The sequence below is a fragment of the Myripristis murdjan genome, chromosome 15 (genome assembly GCF_902150065.1).
Source record: "Myripristis murdjan chromosome 15, fMyrMur1.1, whole genome shotgun sequence".
NCBI lineage: Eukaryota > Metazoa > Chordata > Actinopteri > Holocentriformes > Holocentridae > Myripristis > Myripristis murdjan.
The window spans coordinates 1,323,807-1,343,528 of record NC_043994.1 but is presented as its reverse complement, the minus strand read 5'-3'; the positions used below and the strand labels follow the sequence as shown (position 1 = coordinate 1,343,528).

The window sequence follows — 19,722 nt, the reverse complement described above, 5'->3', positions numbered from 1 at the left end:
TGACGGTTAATGTTAAGAAAAGGCTTGTCATGACGGTTAAGGTTAAGAAAAGGCTTGTCATGACGGTTAAAGTTAAGAAAAGGCTTGTCATGACGGTTAAAGTTAAGAAAAGGCTTGTCATGACGGTTAACGTTAATAAAAGGTTTGTCATGACGGTTAAGGTTAAGAAAAGGTTTGTCATGACGGTTAAAGTTAAGAAAAGGTTTGTTATGACGGTTAAGGTTAGGAAAAGGTTTGTCATAACGGTTAACGTTAAGAAAAGGTTTGTCATGACGGTTAACGGTAGGAAAAGGTTTGTCATGACGGTTAAGGTTAGAAGAAGGTCGGGGTTAAGGTTAAGAAACATTAGCTTACTTTTGCTAATATTAGCCAATACTACCACAAGGCAGCACCTAGCCTAGTTACCAGTGCTCTTGCCTGGAACTGAACTTGGGCTGGCTGAGTGAAAGACATGTTGACTGATCCATCCTTAATACACCATACTGTTGCTGCACTCTTAAACAGCACTAAAGCTGGTAATAAACTGCTGTAGAAATGACCTGTGGGGGCTTTTCTGCTAAAGGACAGTCTAAATTTGAAAAATTACACCACCCACCCCTGCTAAATAAATAAATAAATAAATAAATAAATAAGAAAACCAAAATTAATTTTGTTCAGATGGTAAAATAAAACTGTTCAAAATGAACGCCTGTCCACAGTCTCCTTGGTTTTAAAGTGTTAAAAATAATTATGGAATGTTTATTTGTTGGCTATCATATTCTTAAAAATGCACTGGCAAACTTGAATTAAGAAACACAGAGAGAGAGAGAGAGAAACAGAGAGAGAGGTTGGAATAGCAAACGAATGAGCAGAGAGAGAAAACGCAAGCGCAGTGGGAGCAGGGAGAGAGAGAGAGAGAGAGAGAGAGAGAGAGAGAGAGAGAGAGAGAGAGAGAGAGGGAGAGAGACTGCTGAGCTGACTCAAAAAGAGTCGGGGCACGCCTGGCTCAAAGAAGGGAGGGCAGCTCCTCTTCAAGCCACACACATACACGCACACACACACATACACATACACACACACACACACACACACGCACGCACACACGCACGCACGCACGCACACACACACACACACACACAAAGCCATAGCAGGCAGAGAAAGTCAGCCAGGCAGCGGAGAGCCTGCCGACCAGCAGCCATGACAGAGACCGGTGAGTAGCTCCATATCTCCCATCCCTCTGTTCCACAGCTCTGTGCTTCACATGCAGCCTGCTGCCATGCTGTGGGATTCTGTGCTGCGTGTACACACCTTCATTTAATGGGCATGTATGTGTTCCTGTCCCGTCAGACATCAGGGAGTGTGAATGTGTGTGTGTGTGTGTGTGTGTGTGTGTGTGTGTGTGTGTGTGTGTATGTGGGGTGGGTGGGGTGTGGGGGGCAGCTGGGGAATCAGCTGGGAGGAAGGGATGAAGAATGTTAGATAGATAGATAGATAGATAGATAAATAGATAGATAAAAATGGTAGGGAACTGTGTTTACAGAGGCTTTTTTGGTCCATGAGGTCTCAATATTTGGGTGGAAACTTCATTTTTAGATGGATGAGGGTGTCAATTAGGGCCCGACCAATATGGATTTTTTTGGGGCCAATGCCAATTCCGATATTAAGGAATAAAAAATTCCGATAACCGATATATCAGCCGGTTAAATTTTTACATTTTTCAATTAAAAAAAAACAGTCGAAATACCTGCTTTTGATGGCTTAAATATAGTTCCAAACACTTGTTACAAAGATACAAATTGAAGGGAGAACATTTTACAATTTTCAAATACTTTTATTATCAGAAATTGTGTGGAACAAGAAGCATATGAACAATTTGAACATGAAACAAATCAAAGGCTGTATCATCATGTCATCATGCTTAGCTTTAAGGTGCTGCCATAGGCTGGTTGTGTTTTTTGCTTTTTGCTTGCTTGATCCCTGATTTACAGAAGCTGCACAAATACTACAGACTGCTTCACCAGTGACATCCTTGGTGAAGTAGTCCCACACCATACTGCATCCACCTTCTTTTGCCATCTGTAAAAAAACAGTAATATGCATTAGTTAAAAAATAACGTTTTGAAACTCAGACATTAAGCATTTGTCTTACTTGTGTTCACATGAATATGGCATGTAGACTCCTGGCCACTTCATTAGACTAAACCTATTACTTTTAAAATGTTGTTGACTGTAAGAAAGCTGATAATTCTTCTTTATGGTTATTATTGAGCTGGTAGGGGGCGTTGGTGTGAGGAGCATCATATTGAGGTGTCTGATATTTTGTCAACCCCACTTACATACTGCTCTGCACACCAACAGCAACGCCCACTATCATCTCAGTAAACATAAAGAAGTCTCTCTGACAGTGTCAACATTTACAAAGTAATACATTTATTAAAGTAGAATTCATGGTAGGCCTGTTATTGGTATACGCTTTTTCCTCCTCAACGCCATCAGTTAAAAAACACAGTCCATGTGCTGCTGGAAATAAATGCAGCCCATAACGGTTTTTGCGCGCCATGGGAAATGGGAAACTTATTGAGTTATTGTTTATTTCCCAAACTAGTTATAAACTTAACATTGGGGCAAACCGCTCGGCTCAGTAAATGCGCTCTCAGCTCTTCAGTCTTCTCACTTCACTTCACTTCTTCTCTCTTCAGTCTTCTCAGCTCTTCAGTCTTCTCACTACTTATATAAACATATACAATTCAACTTTAAATTGCAGAGGGATATAAACATATACAATTCACACATTTGTTGTAAAAACATATAATTCACATGAATTGGCATGAAAAAATTGGATGCCTTATGGATTTGGAAATATGGATGTAAACTTTTGATCTCTTGGCAAATTTACCGCGAGTTCTATTTTGAAATGCTGTCAAAATGAATGATCTATTATCCCACTGCAATTCAAAGTTTTGGAGAGTACCACTAAGATATTCAGTGGAGGCAGCTAGACATCTGTTCCACACAACACCATGGATTGCAGAGGATGGATTGTTGCAGTTCTTAAAGGGATAGTTGACCATTTTGGAAAAAAAAAAAGATATTATTTCACTTCCACCTCATTTGCCTCATTGCTTTGTATTGATTATTATTATTACAGGGCTACTGTGGTGGCTACTGCCCCTCTGGCACAGAATGATAAAAGGAAGTGCAGAAATTGCTGGATCTTTCTAGATGTTGATAACAGAACACAGAATACAAACCATCCTTGTGCACAGAGTAATTGTATATGTAGTTTACTTTTGGAAAGCAACACTTGTAAAGTGATATTAAGCCTTCTTTGAGTGGATTACGATGATTATTTTTAAGAATGTTAGCTCACCTCAATGGCAGGAGCCAGCCAGTATCCAGCACTCATGAGAGGAAGAGAGAGAGAGAGAGAGAGAGAGAGAGAGAGAGAGAGAGAGAGAGAGAGAGAGAGAACTGAGTACTAATTTTGAATTTAGCTATTTCAATTTTAACTCTTTATGAAACACGTTTTCTGTTGAGAGCCATATGACTTATGGCAAAGAGCCAGAAATGGTTTGCCCCTGAGAGCCACTGTGCTAACCGACACAGGCAGCTTAGCATTTGAATTAGAATAAAATTTCAATGTATTTAGGTGGTTATTTCTAAGAATGTTAGCTGGGGGCAAGTCCATCTCAATGGCAGGAGGCTAACAGTTAGCATTTGGAGCAAACAGCCAGTCAGTAACAAGGAGAAAAATCGCATTTTTTAAAATGGGTGAACCTTTAACTATACTACAGCTATCCTCTGTGGCTGAAAAAACAAAACAAAAACAAAGCATGGCTAATATCACCTGGTGATGTCGATCAACCATATACTGAGTATTTTTTTTTCTAATGCTTGTACCCCAATCCGGCTGAAGTTTGCATAAAGTAGATCTCTGCTCTATTTTGGACACCTCCATGTCCATCCCAATTCTTTGCAAAATATCTATGGATGGTATTGGAGAACACACAAGATAGCCCGAGCCCACACCAGTCCAAGAGTAGTGATGGCTGCAACAAGAGGCTGTGCTATGTATTGGAAATGACTACTATTTTTTGGGGAAGGGGGGCGTTAAATAAAAGCAAAATGTAATAAATTAAAAAGTGGTAATTTTGCTGCCCATTAGTTTGTCTCCATCTTTGGTGCAAAGTTATTGTAGCCTTGTGTTATTTTGTCTAGGTCTGTATGTATGAGTGTGGAGGTACATATGTGCATATGTATAGTTTCATATGTATAGTATGTATGACTGTAAACTTGCAGTTTAGTTGAATGAGCAGCTGTACCAAGCACCGAGGGAGTCCCTGATGGCACCTTTATGGGACTGATTATTAAATTGCTGCCTGCTTACATGCTACACAAACATGCATGCACACATGCAGGCACATGCACACACGTGCATACATACTCACACCATAAGGACATGAGCTTCAGATCCTGACGTGGCAGGGTGTGTATCATCCTGATAGCCCCCTCCTGTTGGTCTATTTTCATTCTACTTACGAGGGATTAGCTGAGGTGATTAGCATGTGCAGCTCTCTACTCACAGTGTATTTGTGTGTAACTTTGTTTGTGTGCAACACATGCATGTATGTGTGCAATATTTATTTAGCTCCTGAGGTTAAATGCTTGAGTGTTATTTCATGTGAGAAGTTGAGGGTGGGAATTTGAATTGGGCTATCTATCTATCTATCTATCTATCTATCTATCTATAGATTGATAGATATATCTATATCTATCTGTCTGTATATCTATCTACCAGTCTGGCACCTAGACCAAGGGGGGAGTAAGGCAGGACTAACAATACACTTCCTGTCTGATGGTGAAAATTTGGACTTTGCAGTTTCAAAATCTACACCAAAACTCTACGGAGCAGAGATGGAGAAGGTCCATGTCAAACACTACAGCAACTGGATTGATGGTGATCCATGGTTTATTAAAGGAATATTTCACCTAGTATGCATATTATTTGTATCAAGTAGTCACTGTGTGCTGCATTCAGTCCCTGACAAAGAAAGCTGACAAGCCTTCATAGAAACCTCATATTCCAAAAACGCTAGCCACGTCTGATCCAATAGGAATTTTACAATTGAGCAACAGCAAAACAGTATCAAAAGTTCTGTTTAAGAAGCTCACATTTGTCATGCTGTATGATCCAAGTCTCTGGTGTCCGGTGGTATGCTAGTCACACACACACGTATTTTCCTGTAATGCTGTAATGTTAGCAACCAGCTAAAAAAAAAAAAAAAAAAAAAATCATGATATGAATATTTCTTACTTTCTGTGTGATTCAGAATGTAAAATATCTAAGCAAACCACATTTGCCAACCTGGTATCCCCATCTTTGGGATTCACTACCATGCTAATCTCTTGACAAGTCATTGTGCACTTAATTTTACACAAATTTTGTGCCTGCTCTGTCCCTTATAAATGCAGAAATGCCACTGAACAGCACATTAGGGGAGTAAAATTCTTTGGGCACAAAACAGAATCAGTTGATTTATTGATCCCCTAGAGGAAATTGGGTCAGTTGCAGCCCCTACTTATGCCAGGACAAAGCATGTGTTCCCAATCTTAGTCCTGGACTATCTGACACTGTTCTGAAGCAGGGTTAGCACCGGCTTTCCAGGGCTAACCCTAGGTATTTTGCACAATATAGTTCCAAATATAGTAGGTAAACATTAGACATATGTAGCATTTGTGAGATAGATATCCAAGGACTTCAGGGCACGAGTATGAATTGTTGGCTCGGGGTTAACTCATAGCTGGGGTTAATGAATGCTTGTGTGAATGCAGGATTGCTTAAGTGAGCCAGAAGCTAAGGACAACCCAGGGCAGCCCAGGACAGCCTGATCCTTGGCCTCTGGCTAAAGACAGCCTGGGCCTTTCTTTAATAAATGTAGGGTAAAAAGGTAAAAAGGGTAAAAATACACTCAATATCTCACACCTACCCCATCCCCAATTTTGGTAGTATGGATGGCTTGCAAGATGAGTTTTCAAGAGAAAAGATACCAGCCCACATCTGTGACTTATCTGCTACAACTCTGAAGAACAACATGCGCCAACACTGTGGTCCCCAACCACCGGTCCGCGAGACACGGTGAACCTGAGACCATGTGGCAGTCCCTGATGTCCGGTACTGGGTGGCAGGGGCTGTCAGACTTTTGGAATCACCTCATCCCCTTTATCTTTATGTGTTGGCCCTTCCTCTGCATCCCCAGTGTTATCGCAAAGGTCACTGACTGTTGGCTGTTAGTAATTAAATCATTAGGGAAATGAATAGAAAGACTGCGGCGAGTGGGTGCAGTGAGGGACAAAAAAATAAAATAAATAAACCTCACTCCCTGGCACCCTCTGGCATGATGGCGCCTATAGCATTTGCCTAACCTGCCCTGTGGACTGCACAGCCCTGTTTTTGGTTAAGGTTAGTGCCAGGTTGTGGTTAGGGTCTAATAGATTATTGTAATCTTATGGTTAAGATTAGGGCTTGGATTGGTTTAGGTCTAGTTTAGAACAAAATAGTGGCTTATGCAAAACATAAATTGATGGATTTGACAGGGAAAATCAAGCAATGGTGGTTTTTAAATCACCATTGTATGTATGTGTGTATATATATATATATATATACACACATACATATACATATACACACACACACACACACACACATATATATACAAATATATATATATATATATATATATATATATATATATATATGTGTGTGTGTGTATATACATATATATGTATATATATGTATATGTATATATATATATGTGTGTATACATATATATATATATATATATATATATATATATATATATATATATATATATATATATACATACACACATATATATATATATACATATATATACATACATATATATATATATATACACATACATATACATATATGTATACATATATATATATATATATATATATATATATATATATATATATATATATACATATATATATATATATATATATATTTTTTATCTTTTGGTCTGTGCAAGCTAGTTTTAGTGGTTATTGGCAAGGACCATTTCATGAGTAGCATCACCACGAGATCACAGAGTGTTTCAGCCATTTACACACCAGACACTCTCATCTGAGGAGGCCAGCTGGGATGATCAAATCCCAGCTAATGTTCCCTGCTCAGTTAGGTTAGGGTTAGGTGTCAGCAAGTTACCCAATCTCATCCTTTTCTTTCTGCAATTGCTACTGTTTTTCCAATTGAACATTTGAGAATAACTTGGCCTCAAGCTCTGCGCATCTTTTGACAATATCTGAGGATAAATTTGGTGTATATTTATCATTTACAATTAGGGTTTCAAACCCTATATGTGATGCACGTTACATATAGCTATCATGCTAATAAAGAGAGGAATCAGACATCATGTTAATTCTGAGCTGACTGTTTACAAGAAGGGGGTTATGTTGACTCCCTGGAACTGGAATGTCTCAGGTTAGATCCTTTTTGACAGCAACATAATTGTAAAGAGGAATAGACACACACACACACACACACACACACACACACACACACACACAATAAATATTGCCTTTGCAGTCCAATGGCCTAAGGTCTCAGTATGATGTGGCAGTCCTACACTGTCAGTGACATGACAGCAGAGCAGTGGGAGGGGGAGGTGAAGAGCAGTGATTCTCTTTCTGTCACACTCTTCTACACAGTGTCTACTCTGATCTTTACATTTCATTTGGAGATAATTCCTTTTGTCTTCTTGTTGGTTTCTGCTGTATTTCTCTCCAAACCACTAGATAAGATGAGATGAAACTTTATTGATCCCCATATGGGATTTGGCAAGGGAAGAAGAAAAATGACTTCAGCACAAAAATTCAATGTAAAATAAGCATTAACCCTTGTGCCTCATCTAAACTTGATTTCCTTGATGATGTAAAAGGTCCTTGATATGCTCAAAACTAAATGAAATTTAAATTTGAGCATATCTGAAATTTAAATTTTTTAAGCTGACATCAATCCTGATCACACCAAAAAGTCATTCATTCTGAGAATGTTACTTACCAAGGCAATCAGAAAGGCTGCATTTTCGGTGAGGCCTGTAAACATGCCCATTAGACCTTGAAGCTGGTTAGGCCACTTAGCTTCCAAGCTAAACGCTTCCACGGTGCTCTGTTGAAGCGATTTACAATCATGTGTCTAATGACAGAACAAAGCCAAAATGATCTTACATCACAATCAGTGGAATTTTGGCATAACTGCGCACAAGAGAACTCTTGCAGTCGCATTTACATTGTGTTCAACTGGAGCAATTGGAGGTGGTCACATGATCGTTCCAGGGAACCGTCACCCGCAACCTACCCCTAACCCAACACACACTAACGGCCTGCAAACATAATTTTCTACTACAGATAAATGGCTCACTACAGAGTGATGTGATGTCACTCTGTGGTAAAATGTATATCCACAGAGACATCTAGTTATGAAACTTCATTTGCATGACAAATGTATAACTTGTTTGGTATATATACATATAATATTTGTGTGTCAAAGTAAACTTTCTGTGCAGGATTAGAAAAATACAAATTTATTTTAAAATTCTTTGTTATTGGGCTGCAGGAAATTCTTGTGTCAGAATGTCTGTGTCAAGCCATATCAGTGCATGATACAGAAGAAACATCAGGGAAAATTCAGAAGATTAAGCCATAACCAAAAAGGCATTTTTCTGCACTGCAAGAATCACCCCAACCATTGCTTTACACTGAACATTCAGTTTAAAAAAAAAAAAAAATGTAAAGCAGCAAATTTATTAAAAAAAAAAAAGACAACTTTAGAATATAGATGTAGCACAATGAACCCAGTGTATGTGCATGTGCATTTGCAAGTGTGCATGTGGAAGGATGGGAGGGTGTGTGTGTTGGTGCAGGTATGTGTGTGTTTGAGGGGGAAGGATTGGGATTGAGCTTGAGGAGAAGTGCTATGTAATTTCTGGCTATTTAGCTATGTATACACACACACATGCACATACACGAATGACACAAATTTCTCCATAATCACACACAAACCTCTTTCATACCCAAACACATACAAAAACAACTTTTTAAAAATCAAATTTTCTGCCAGCCTGCAATGCTGCAGTACCTATGACAATACCCCTGGTGGAAACCAGGAAAATAGCATACAATTTGGCCTTGGGCCAAGAATGAGAAAATTACAGACCCCCCCCCAAAAGGCTGTGGTGAGTTGTATTTTTTTGTGTTACCTCACAATAACTTTTGCATCCCCTCGCAATATGTTTTGCGTTCTCTTGCAATACTTTTGCGTTACCTCGCAATACTTTTCTACTTCCGTTCCCTCCGAGTCTTATGTTTGTTTCCGCTCAGCTGCTTCCAGCACATAGGTCTCTAGATCTGAGAATGCATTTAATTTTCCTTTCACTAATCACATTAGCGTACCTATTTAGTAGCAGTACTATATCAGCAGAATTTATGCCCAGTTCAAAGTCAAATTCAATGAGCTGATCCTACTGGAGCGCTGCACTGCTGCGCTGGGAGCCGCTGAGCGAAAACACACATACAGTTCAGAAAGAATGGAAGGAAATGCAAAAGCAGTATGAGAGAATGCTAAATTTATTGCAAGTGAACCCAAATCATATTGCGAGATAACATAAATTAGAATATTATATTATAATATTTCCAACATACATTAAATAGACTATAAGTGGAAAGTATGTGAATGAACTTGTATTGATTTACTTAGTTATTACTGAGCTTTGCTTACTGGCCTCTCTCCTCAGAAATGTTTCACCACAATGAATCTCCAGTATTTGAAATCATGTTAAATTGTCATCTTAAGTAGTATGATTTTTACTCTGAATGATGTAAACATATACCAACACAAAAAGTTTATGTATTTGCTTTCCATTTCTCCATATGTTTCCTTGTGTTTGTGATGTGTTGGTTTTCCTGTGCCTTCTCTGTGTCAGTCTTGTTTGCCCAGCTCAGCCTGTTTCCCTCCACACCAGCCCTGAATTAAGCTCAGCTCAGTTTCATATTTGGCTGGTCATTTTCATTTGCCATGTGCATATCTGTGTTGCCTGTGCTTCTCAGGTTCCTTAGTTTCCCGCATTTCTTAATAGATTCTTGTATTGGTCACTGCAATCTGCCTCTGCTCTTGCATTTGGCTCCACTTACCTGCTTACACAAGATAGTTTCTTTATAATAACCATCTGGCACATCAGGTTACTGGTTAAATTCAGATTGACAGCTTGCACATATCATGAAAATTGAAAATTGTTTTGATGAATCGATCGGCCGGCAAGCTGGCAATTGGCCAGTCAGCACAACAAATAAGCAATTTTTTCCATTTTCTTAGACCTGCTGTTTGTTGATGTTTGTCTTAAGTGGAATGTAAAAATAAACTTTTGAACTCTCACAAAGGAATACTCAAGCAATGGCTTCTTAGTGTGCAAACAGTTTTCTCTGTAGCTTCACCACAACTGCAACACATAAACTTGCAGAAACAATCATACTCACTAACTTACCTGACCATCTGACAACAAAATAGTTTAATGTAAATGACATAAGCTTCATCTTGCTACCATTTCATGCTTCCTGTCTGACTGTTAACTCACAACTAATGTACAAGCAATCTCCTGAGATAGATCTTTGCAGCTTCATTTTATGTTCAGTGTTATGGAGCAGTGCTCTCCCAAGCATTGCGCTGACACCACAGTCTAATTGCACGGACACAAGATGTCCAAGGTCACGGGTGAGCAATTGTTAATGCTTTGTTTTGCATTAATTCAGAATTTTTCACAGGATGCACCAGTTACTGAGGAGGCTGGTGGGATGGCCAGTCATTTTAACATGTTGGCCATGGATCCCTGAGGTGCTGCCGTTGAACATGCCAGGGCTTTGTTTTGCTCAGATGCAGTGTAGCAGAAATGTGTTTGCCATCGTCCCAGACTGCAGAGGCATTCAGCAGCACTGCCCTTTCCAGATAAATACAACACAGAGGCAACTCAGTGTGGCTGTACTCACTGGTCTAGACTGACAGAGGTTGTCATGTGTAGGAGAGGAAGCAGACCCAAATGCAGGATCCAAGGCAGGTTTCTTCAAAGAACGCAAACTATTTAATGACAAAACTACAAAACACATGGAACATTGAGGAGACAATAACCAGACTGGACTGAACTGAAACAGGACTTAAATACACTAGGAGCTAATTTGGGAAACAAGGCCCACCTGGAGAAGGAGCTGGAAGACAGGAGAATACTGAGGATAGGCTAAGGGAAACACTGGGAATGGAACAGACCAATCAGGGCTGATACACAACTCAGGACAGGTGTGGGAACGGGGATGGGCAAACAAGACAGAGTAACAAGACACAGGTGAAGACACAATAATGAGTAACACAGCAGGGTAAAGAAAAACAACACCAAACACAAGGAACAGTCAAAACACAGAACCATGATAGAAGTTATTTCACCATATGACCAGGTGATGCACTGAACTCATACATCAATATGGGATTAGAATACAAACGCATTTGTATATCCTTGGTAGGACACATGGCATTATGTGCTGTATTGATGCATTCATTTAGAATACAGGTGAATGGGATTTGACTAACTAAGGGTTGAGACACAGATATTCTTTGAAGGTGGTGGTTGGACAGCAAATACTGTGTGCTGATACTTTGTATCTTTAAATTTGACCAATTTCATTGTGAGACCTGCCTGACTGCTTCAGGCCTTCCTGAGAACTCCAGTACTGACAGTTTATCTAGATAGTACTACCCCACCGCTACCTGATGTGTCAAATATGATGCTAATCCATCCAGTTTGACTGGTTAATTGAATGCAATGATTTTGTGACCAGTCTTCTCCTCAGGTGGGTATTGGGTAAGGTAACCAATGGCCAAACTGTAAAGAGCAAGTAGTAGTTATATTTACATGGGGCCTAATATTATAATTAAAATCAGTTAAATGCTCAAACAGAACAAAGATGCCCATGCAAACACTCAGTCAGAATAAACAGACCCAAACCAAATGAAATTTCACTTAGCTGGAGAGGGGTGGTTTAAACCTTTCCATAAACCCATCAAAAGAAAATCTGAGAGACAGAGACAGACAATTTTGGAAAGAGAGAGAGAGAGAGAGAGAGAATCAGTGAATGAGTGTGAGTGGCTTATTTGTGTTTGTGGACCAACCTCGGATGTCATGGATATGTGTTAATACAGGCAGCCTCCTCTTGCTGATTCAAAATTTACTCAACCTAAAATGCATTTGCATTAGGTCATGTAGGATTATACATTTTCCCGGCTCAGCAAATAATACACATGTAGTATGACATCTATGCTTACTGTAAAAAGAATCCAGAAAAGATACCTGCAGTAAGCCAAGTCATTCAATTAAATCTAAAAGAATCAGAAGTGGAAAACTTATATTTTGATGTGGACGGTGTATTAGCTCAGTGGTTAACACTGCCACTGCACAGGTGGCTCCAAGGCTGGAGCTGCCCTGGTCTTATCAAAGTGGTACTTGCATGTTCTCCCTGTGTTAACGTCACTTTCCTCCCATAAACATGCAGGACAGCTGAACTGAGGACTCTAAATGTATGTATCAGTCTGTTTGTGTTTGTCCCTTGGTGGACTCACAACCTTTCTAGGATGAATCTGTGACTTCTGGTCAATACATGCTGGCATAGGTTCCAGCCCCTGTGAGCCTGATTAAGAATAAGTGCGTGTGGAAAATGGATCAATGTTAGATGCTTTTAACCTTTTCAGAATTGGAGCTTTTCTTTCCAGCAAATTTCCTGCAGATTTCCTGTATTTAGTCAGACAATTCATGTACTGAATTTTTTTTGTTTTGTTTTGCTTTTGTTTTGTTTTTGTTTTTTGTTTTTTTTTAGGAATAAATGCACATTATACATACATTTAGTATGAAGGCTCTTGCAAACCCCAAAGAGGAAATATGAAGAAGCAGAGCCTACAGGGGGATTGTACCTGCAGTAAGCCAAGTCATTCAATTAAATCTAAAAGAATCAGAAGTGGAAAATGTATATTTTGATGTGGACAGTGTATTAGCTCAGTGGTTAACACTGCCACCTGCCAGGGTGGTGGTTGGGTATGTGAAATTGGTGATGGCAATACTTGATGTGCACAGCTAACACATCGACTGACCCAGTTCACAGGGCCATTTAAGTTGCCTGAGCTAGTTTAACAGACTTCACCTTATAGCTGCTGAACTTACCATGATAGGGCTGAAAAAAAGTCTACATGTTGTACTGAGTAAAACATCAAGGGCTCTATTCTTGTGCGCCTGGGTGGACTCCACAAAGCACAGCTAGATGAAGGTGTGCAGTACACTGAGGGGTGTGGTGGGACGTTGTTGGTATTTCCATGACAAGATAGACCTGGTGCAATTGGGAACAGGGTTGGATTGAGATGAATGTGTTATCAGTTGGTGTGTTAGGGCCTGGAATTGACCACCAACTTATCCTTTTACCCTTCCCTTTAAAGAAAAATTGAACTTTGTTAGAGTGTTGGGGTGTGTCGCTGCCTGGGTGTGATACAAGTCCACATGGTGGGAAAATATCCTCATTAGTTTGTTTGTGCCCGCTGTGCTGCTAATCCATAATACTGTATTTTTATCTTACTTCCACTGCAAAAAACAAACAAACAAAAAAACACTTCCAATATAAGACTTTTAGCACATAAACAAATGCAAACAAGTAGATTATTCCAATATAAAAAACAATAACTCCTGGTACCCATTTTTCTTTCATGTAATTACGGCTATAAAGTTTTATTAGGCTGTTCCTTTCTAGTACAAGGTTATTATGCGTCAGTGTCCTGCAGATTCTACCTGCTGGATCTTCTTTCCAATTCAAATGGGAAACCAACGAGAAAAGACAGTTTAATTTCCTCAAAAAACAGATACAGGGACTTGTTGTTTTCCCCACCCAAATGTCACCGCACCAGTGATTGGCAGTGCTTTGTGCAAAGCGCCTGCATGAAAATAGGGTCCCGAATATTTAGAGTTATGTACAATGTGGCTTAGCTAATGACACCTCTATGAAACTGAAAGAAACATTTTACGTTAAAGTGGCAAATGCTTAACTATTGGCATGTATGGCACTGTGTGTGTGTGTGTGTGTGTGTGTGTGTGTTTGTTTTGCAGACTCTCTGAGTGATGCTCTGAAGGCCATCTCTGTCAGCACTGAGCTGATTGAGGAGGAGCTGAAGCCCCATTTGGACACATTGTTGTCTGCATTGCTAGAAAAGAGTAAGTCATCTATGCCTACACACACACACACACATACTCACACACACACACACTCTTACGACTGTCAAGGACCGAGCTGGAAGGCATGGAGTCACAGGTGGATTTTGAAATGAAGAGATTTGTTTACCCAAGAAAATGAGAAAAATGTAGTTACAAAAACCAAACTCATAAAAAGTCAAATGAACAGAAGAAAACTCAGTGATTAGACCAGTTACACACAAAGGGGTTAACATAACACCAGAATACCACGGTTCTCAAAGTGGGGTCTGCGATGCACAGCCAGGGGGTCCGCGAAAAAATTCACGGAAATATATTTTTTATTATTATTAATTTTTAAAAACTTTTGCGTGTGTGTGCGTGTGTGTGTGTGTGGCGGGGGTGTTGATCTGTGAAATAAACACTGTGTTCCCATGATTGATTTAGGGAGCTTACTTGTGTGATTACACATCAGGCAATCTGGTATGACACCTCACAGGCGCTCACAGGGCTTCACAAATAACAGCAACAACAAACACTCAAGTCCGTCAGTAGCTGTGTCCCAATTCAGGGTCTGCATCCTTCAAAGGCCACATTTGAAGGCCAGTTACATCACAACACTGCGCAAAGGCCTGTCCCAATTCATCCAAAGCCGAAGGATCCTTCAAATGCGGCCTCCTTTTCAGCCGTTGGTAGCCGATTCGGAGGATGCACCGCGACTATCCTTCTCAGGCTCCTGTATCCCAAGATGCTTTGCGTGCTGCTGCTCAGTCTAAAAAAAAAATCTGTGAAACTGCGAGGCCGCGAAAGGTGAACCGCGTTATAGCGAGGGACAACTGTATACACATTTTGTAGCTATTCTAGTAAACGTACAAAATCTTTGGTATGGTCCTTTAAAACTCTTTTGGATTGCAAAATAATGCAACAAAACTGTGGTAGATTGTGATTAGTTATTAAAATTCTGAGGTTAATCGTGATTAAATATAATAAGAACAATCTGTTGATGGCCCCAGCATGCACATTTGATAAATGCCAATTTCTATGTTAATTTGAACATTGTGAATTTTACTTGTGAGAGAATTTAGAGGTTTATCACACAGTTTTGATGAATGAGGCCCGATATCCTTACGTACACACACACACACACACGCACAAAACCAAAGCAATGCAATGGCAGATTTCAGTCAACACTGTTAGGGAATCAGAATCAGAAGCAGAAATTCTTTATTGATCCCTGAGGGGTAATCACATGTAAAACTTCCCACCCAGCTTGTGTTTCTCTTACTGTGGACATTGCAGACCTTGAATCAACATCTTCCCTCAGAAATGCCCATGTTCCTTTTCTGCCAATCGTATGCAGGAGGATGGGGTGCTCTTTTCACCAGAGTTTGTTAGTGAGACATGGTATATTTGTTCAGCCATATGCAGTGCAGCCTTGGCCCAAATCTAAGAGCTATTAAAAGCCCTCCAGGAAGAGAGGGAGCTGCAGAGCTTCAGATGAGAATGTCCTGCTTCACCTCTCTATTATATTGAACAGCTGCTTGAGTGAAGTGTGCTGAATGTGTGTGTGTGTGTGTGTGTGTGTGTGTGTGTGTGTGTGTGTGTGTGTGTGTGTGTGTGTGTGTGTGTATGGCTGGAGGCAATCTTACCTTGGCAACACCAACTCTCAGGTGGATTAAGAGGGCAGACTAATCAGCATTTCTATCAGAGAGAAAGGAAGAGGATGTAAGCCACAACAGATTAGCAGGCGAAAAGTTGTCTGACTGCCTGACCGTCTTCTCTATCTCTCTCTCTCTCGGTCTGTCTTTCCCACTTTCTCAGTTATGTGGATATGTCACACACACACACACACATACACACTTCTTCCCTTCCTCTCCTCTCCTCTCCCTTTGCCTTACTCCTCTTTCCATTCTCCTCCAGTCCATCTGAGCTTGCTGAGCTTGAAAATGCATCCTCCCTAATCTATGTGGGGGTTGGGGGTGGGGGTTGTCATGGCAATGCATCCGCGCCAACCCCCTGCCGCCCCCCACTTGTTGTGGTGTTCTCATCAACATCTGCTAAATACAGGCTTTCCTAGGTGTCCCGTGCCCCTATGTCAGATCTACAGCCCTTACACAAACACACACACACACACACACACACACACACACTCACACAAACACTTCCTTCTCCTGTGAGATTACAGACATATTAGCTGTATGTGACATAGACTCTTGTAGGTTGCTTCATTTTTGTTCTAAGTTCTCAGTAACACTTTCTATGACAGCATGTGCAGCTTACTAATTGATTTGCAAAAGGAACAAAAGATGCTTTGTAGATCTTTCGGTTTGCCGAGGGGGTAGTAATGCAAACTGCTTTCTTCTGTACAGCTTTATATTACAGGTCATCCAATGATCTTAGCTGCTAGTCCATTATTTTCCCGTCTGTCTGAACAATTCAGGCCAGCTTCTTTGTCGCTCTAAGCCCTTTAGGGTTAGGGTTAGGGTTAGTGGTGCTATCTCCCTCTCATTGTTACTGAGTGCTGGATACTGGCCGGATCAATGAGGTGGACATCCACCCAGCTAACATTCTCAAAAATAAATGCCTTTACATATGGGAATATATTTAGTATGTAGGCTACTGTAGATGATTTGATAAATATTAGCTTTGGATGGCACTACAGAGGATATATTTTAATTATGTTGGACAGACCACTTGGAGTATGATAGCGTTGCATACTAAACTTTACTGAGGATGTTTTTTCCAGTTTTGAACATAAACAATGCACATTAAACAGAGTCACATAACAAAGTTACATTGAACAAGAAGACGAGTATTCATAACCACCTTCAAGGGTCTTAATTTTCAGGCCCGATGAGAACTCTACTTGAAATGTATTGTATTGCTCTATGTTTTAACATTTTCCTGTAATGTAACACCAACCTACCTAGAGGACTCCAGATGGAAATTAGCCCTTGGGCTACAATCTGGCATATTTACATGTACTGTGGTACATGTTCATTAATGTGCATTGTCCTGACTTCTAAATAAATAAATAAAATAAGGTGACATGAAACAGAGGGTTAATCCTCCTATTATATTTGGGGTCAATTTGACCCCATTCAATGTTTAACATCTCTAAATACATGATTAACATTGTTTTATGGCTTCACATTTAATGACTTTTACTAATTTAATGGGAACAAGTGAGTAAACATGATGATATGTTTTCTGTGTCCTGGACACATTTTGCACACATCAGTGTTTCTTTTAGGTCATTTTGACCCCAAGCTTTTCTAGCTGTTTAAAACATAGAACAAATGTCAACAAGAATCATTAAATACCTGACAAGTAAACTTGGATAGCAATTTTTATTATAATCATTTAGTTTAAATTACTGGGGTCAAATTGACTGATAATAATTGAATTGATAATAAAAGTTTATGTTGAATTAAAAATGCTAATGATACTCTTTGTTGTTTTGTTATGTTAATGAATCAAAACCAATTTTCCATTTCTGGTATATAGAAATCAGTCCATTATTTCCAAACCAAATAAGTGCATATCTGTTTATCTGTGTGTTTGTGTGTCCACAGAAAAGGGCGCTGCTGTAGAGATTGCCGGAAGTGGTATTCTGCCCTCATTGGCCCAGGCCTTACGGAGGAGAAGCGGCTTAACCTGCCAGGTGGCACTGCTGGTGGCAGAGATGGCACGGGAAGGTAGGACAGCGGTGCAGCCTTTATCGTTACATGCTGTTACTATATTGAAGCAAAGTACTATGTAGCAGTGTGTTGCAAAAATGTGTCTTTTATTTATTTTCTTGATCCTCCCAGTTGTACTAGACCTGAGACTTGATTAAGTTTGTCCTGAGACCTGAAGCCTTTTAGTCTGAGGAATAATACTGTTTCATCTGAGGTCTGAGGAGGTACTAAAATGTATGCAGTATTTGTGAGAAAACTCATGGGTGCATAACATGTACCAGACCCTAATGAGCCAAAATGATCTATATGAAACAGCTCTGCTTTCATTCTCATCTCTTTGTATGTTTTAGCTGCGGTGAGGGAGCCATGCATTGCGGCAGGCTTGGTGACGGCGCTGCTTCCCCATCTGAACAGTGATAACCCAGAGATGCTGCTGAACACTGGCAGGGCCATTGGACGCATCTGCTTTGACAGCTGTGAGTTGGTCTGACAGGCAGGCAAGCTCAACACTGCCATTGGATTTAGGCCTTGTTCAGACTGCAGGTAAATCAGATTAGTTTCTCAAATCAGATCTTCAAGACAGACTGTCCACACTGTTATTTACAAGTGATCAGGCTGATTTTGTTGCCCAGACATCACCAACCTGTCTGCACAAGTTCCTATGGCACGGTAACAACATAGGCGTCGGTAACTATGTACGCTGGTGACACGGCTTTCCAACACGGAAGCAGAAAAAATATACCGAAGCCTCCCCCCAAGTGCCGGCAGAAAATTTATTTCAGCTTCTGTTGTTCTGTGTGTTGTCCTCCATGCTGCTCTGCTAGTAATCCGCAGACTCCCACTCAGTCCTTAAGGGGTGGCTAAAAACCCAGCTCTTCAAGGAACACCTGCCCACCTAATGGACTGTGTAAAAAAACAATCTGCCTTGATGCTTTCCTTCTTCCTCAATGCACTTTATGCACTCCTTATATTCCCTCTTTACACTGCCTTGTAGCACCTATGTCCTTTGAACCAGAACCAGAGTTTTCCGGCACTTGATGTCGTAGTTCTCTCCTAAATCGGTCTTTCCTTGTGGTGTATAAATATCTCCTGTGTGCGTCGCTTTGGATAAAAGTTTCTGCCAAATGTGAATTGTAATTGTAATTGTAGCAGCAGCATGGATTCTGCTCAGCTGCTCATGATTTGACATCATTGTGTGTTGCATTGCAAGTGACATAAAGGACAGTTTGAAATCCCATTTGAGTGTCCAGAGCATCCAGACTGAGACGTATCTGTAGAAATGTGATTGGAATCGCATTTCAAACCACCTCCAAATGTGGTTTGGATCCAATTAGCAAAAATCATATTTCATGTGGTTTTTAGCTGCCTAGACTTTCTGAAATCAATCTGCATACAATGTGGATATGCCAAAAATCAGATTTGGGCTGGCAGTCTGAACAAAGCCTCAGTAATGATGAATAGTGTCCTTATGTAGAGTAAGTGCTAAGGTATGACTCTCAACCCATCAGGCCTTAGGCAGACATAAATACTATATCTACAGAGTTAACGTATGTCATTTTTAGGTAATTGTGATACCTTGTTAAAATGACTGTAAACCAATGAGACCATGGTGGTAATGATTGGTTGGTATCTCACATTAGTGGTGCTGTTGGTGCTTGTGTTATTCCAAACGAAGGCCACATTAAATAGAAACACTGTTGCTTCCTGGCCCTCCTCCCCTCCCTGAACAGATTAAACCTGATTTTAAGTGATTTTTCCATAATTTTTTCACT

At 40.1% G+C, this 19,722-nt stretch overlaps 1 protein-coding gene across 4 annotated transcripts in view; it reads left to right on the top strand.

The window, feature by feature from the left end:
* The first annotated feature begins 1,031 nt into the window (after positions 1 to 1,031).
* Positions 1,032 to 19,722, top strand: part of LOC115372371 (rap1 GTPase-GDP dissociation stimulator 1) — a 46,440-nt gene continuing 27,749 nt past the window's right edge. For 3 of the 4 annotated variants that reach the window (XM_030070212.1, XM_030070211.1, XM_030070209.1), the window contains exons 1-4: positions 1,032 to 1,189; positions 14,190 to 14,294; positions 17,846 to 17,968; positions 18,301 to 18,426. In XM_030070212.1, the coding sequence (XP_029926072.1) occupies positions 1,177 to 1,189; positions 14,190 to 14,294; positions 17,846 to 17,968; positions 18,301 to 18,426 (367 nt within the window). In that variant the 5' untranslated portion in view covers positions 1,032 to 1,176. The remainder of the gene's footprint in view (positions 1,190 to 14,189; positions 14,295 to 17,845; positions 17,969 to 18,300; positions 18,427 to 19,722) is intronic. The other variant, XM_030070208.1, reaches the window with a different exon arrangement.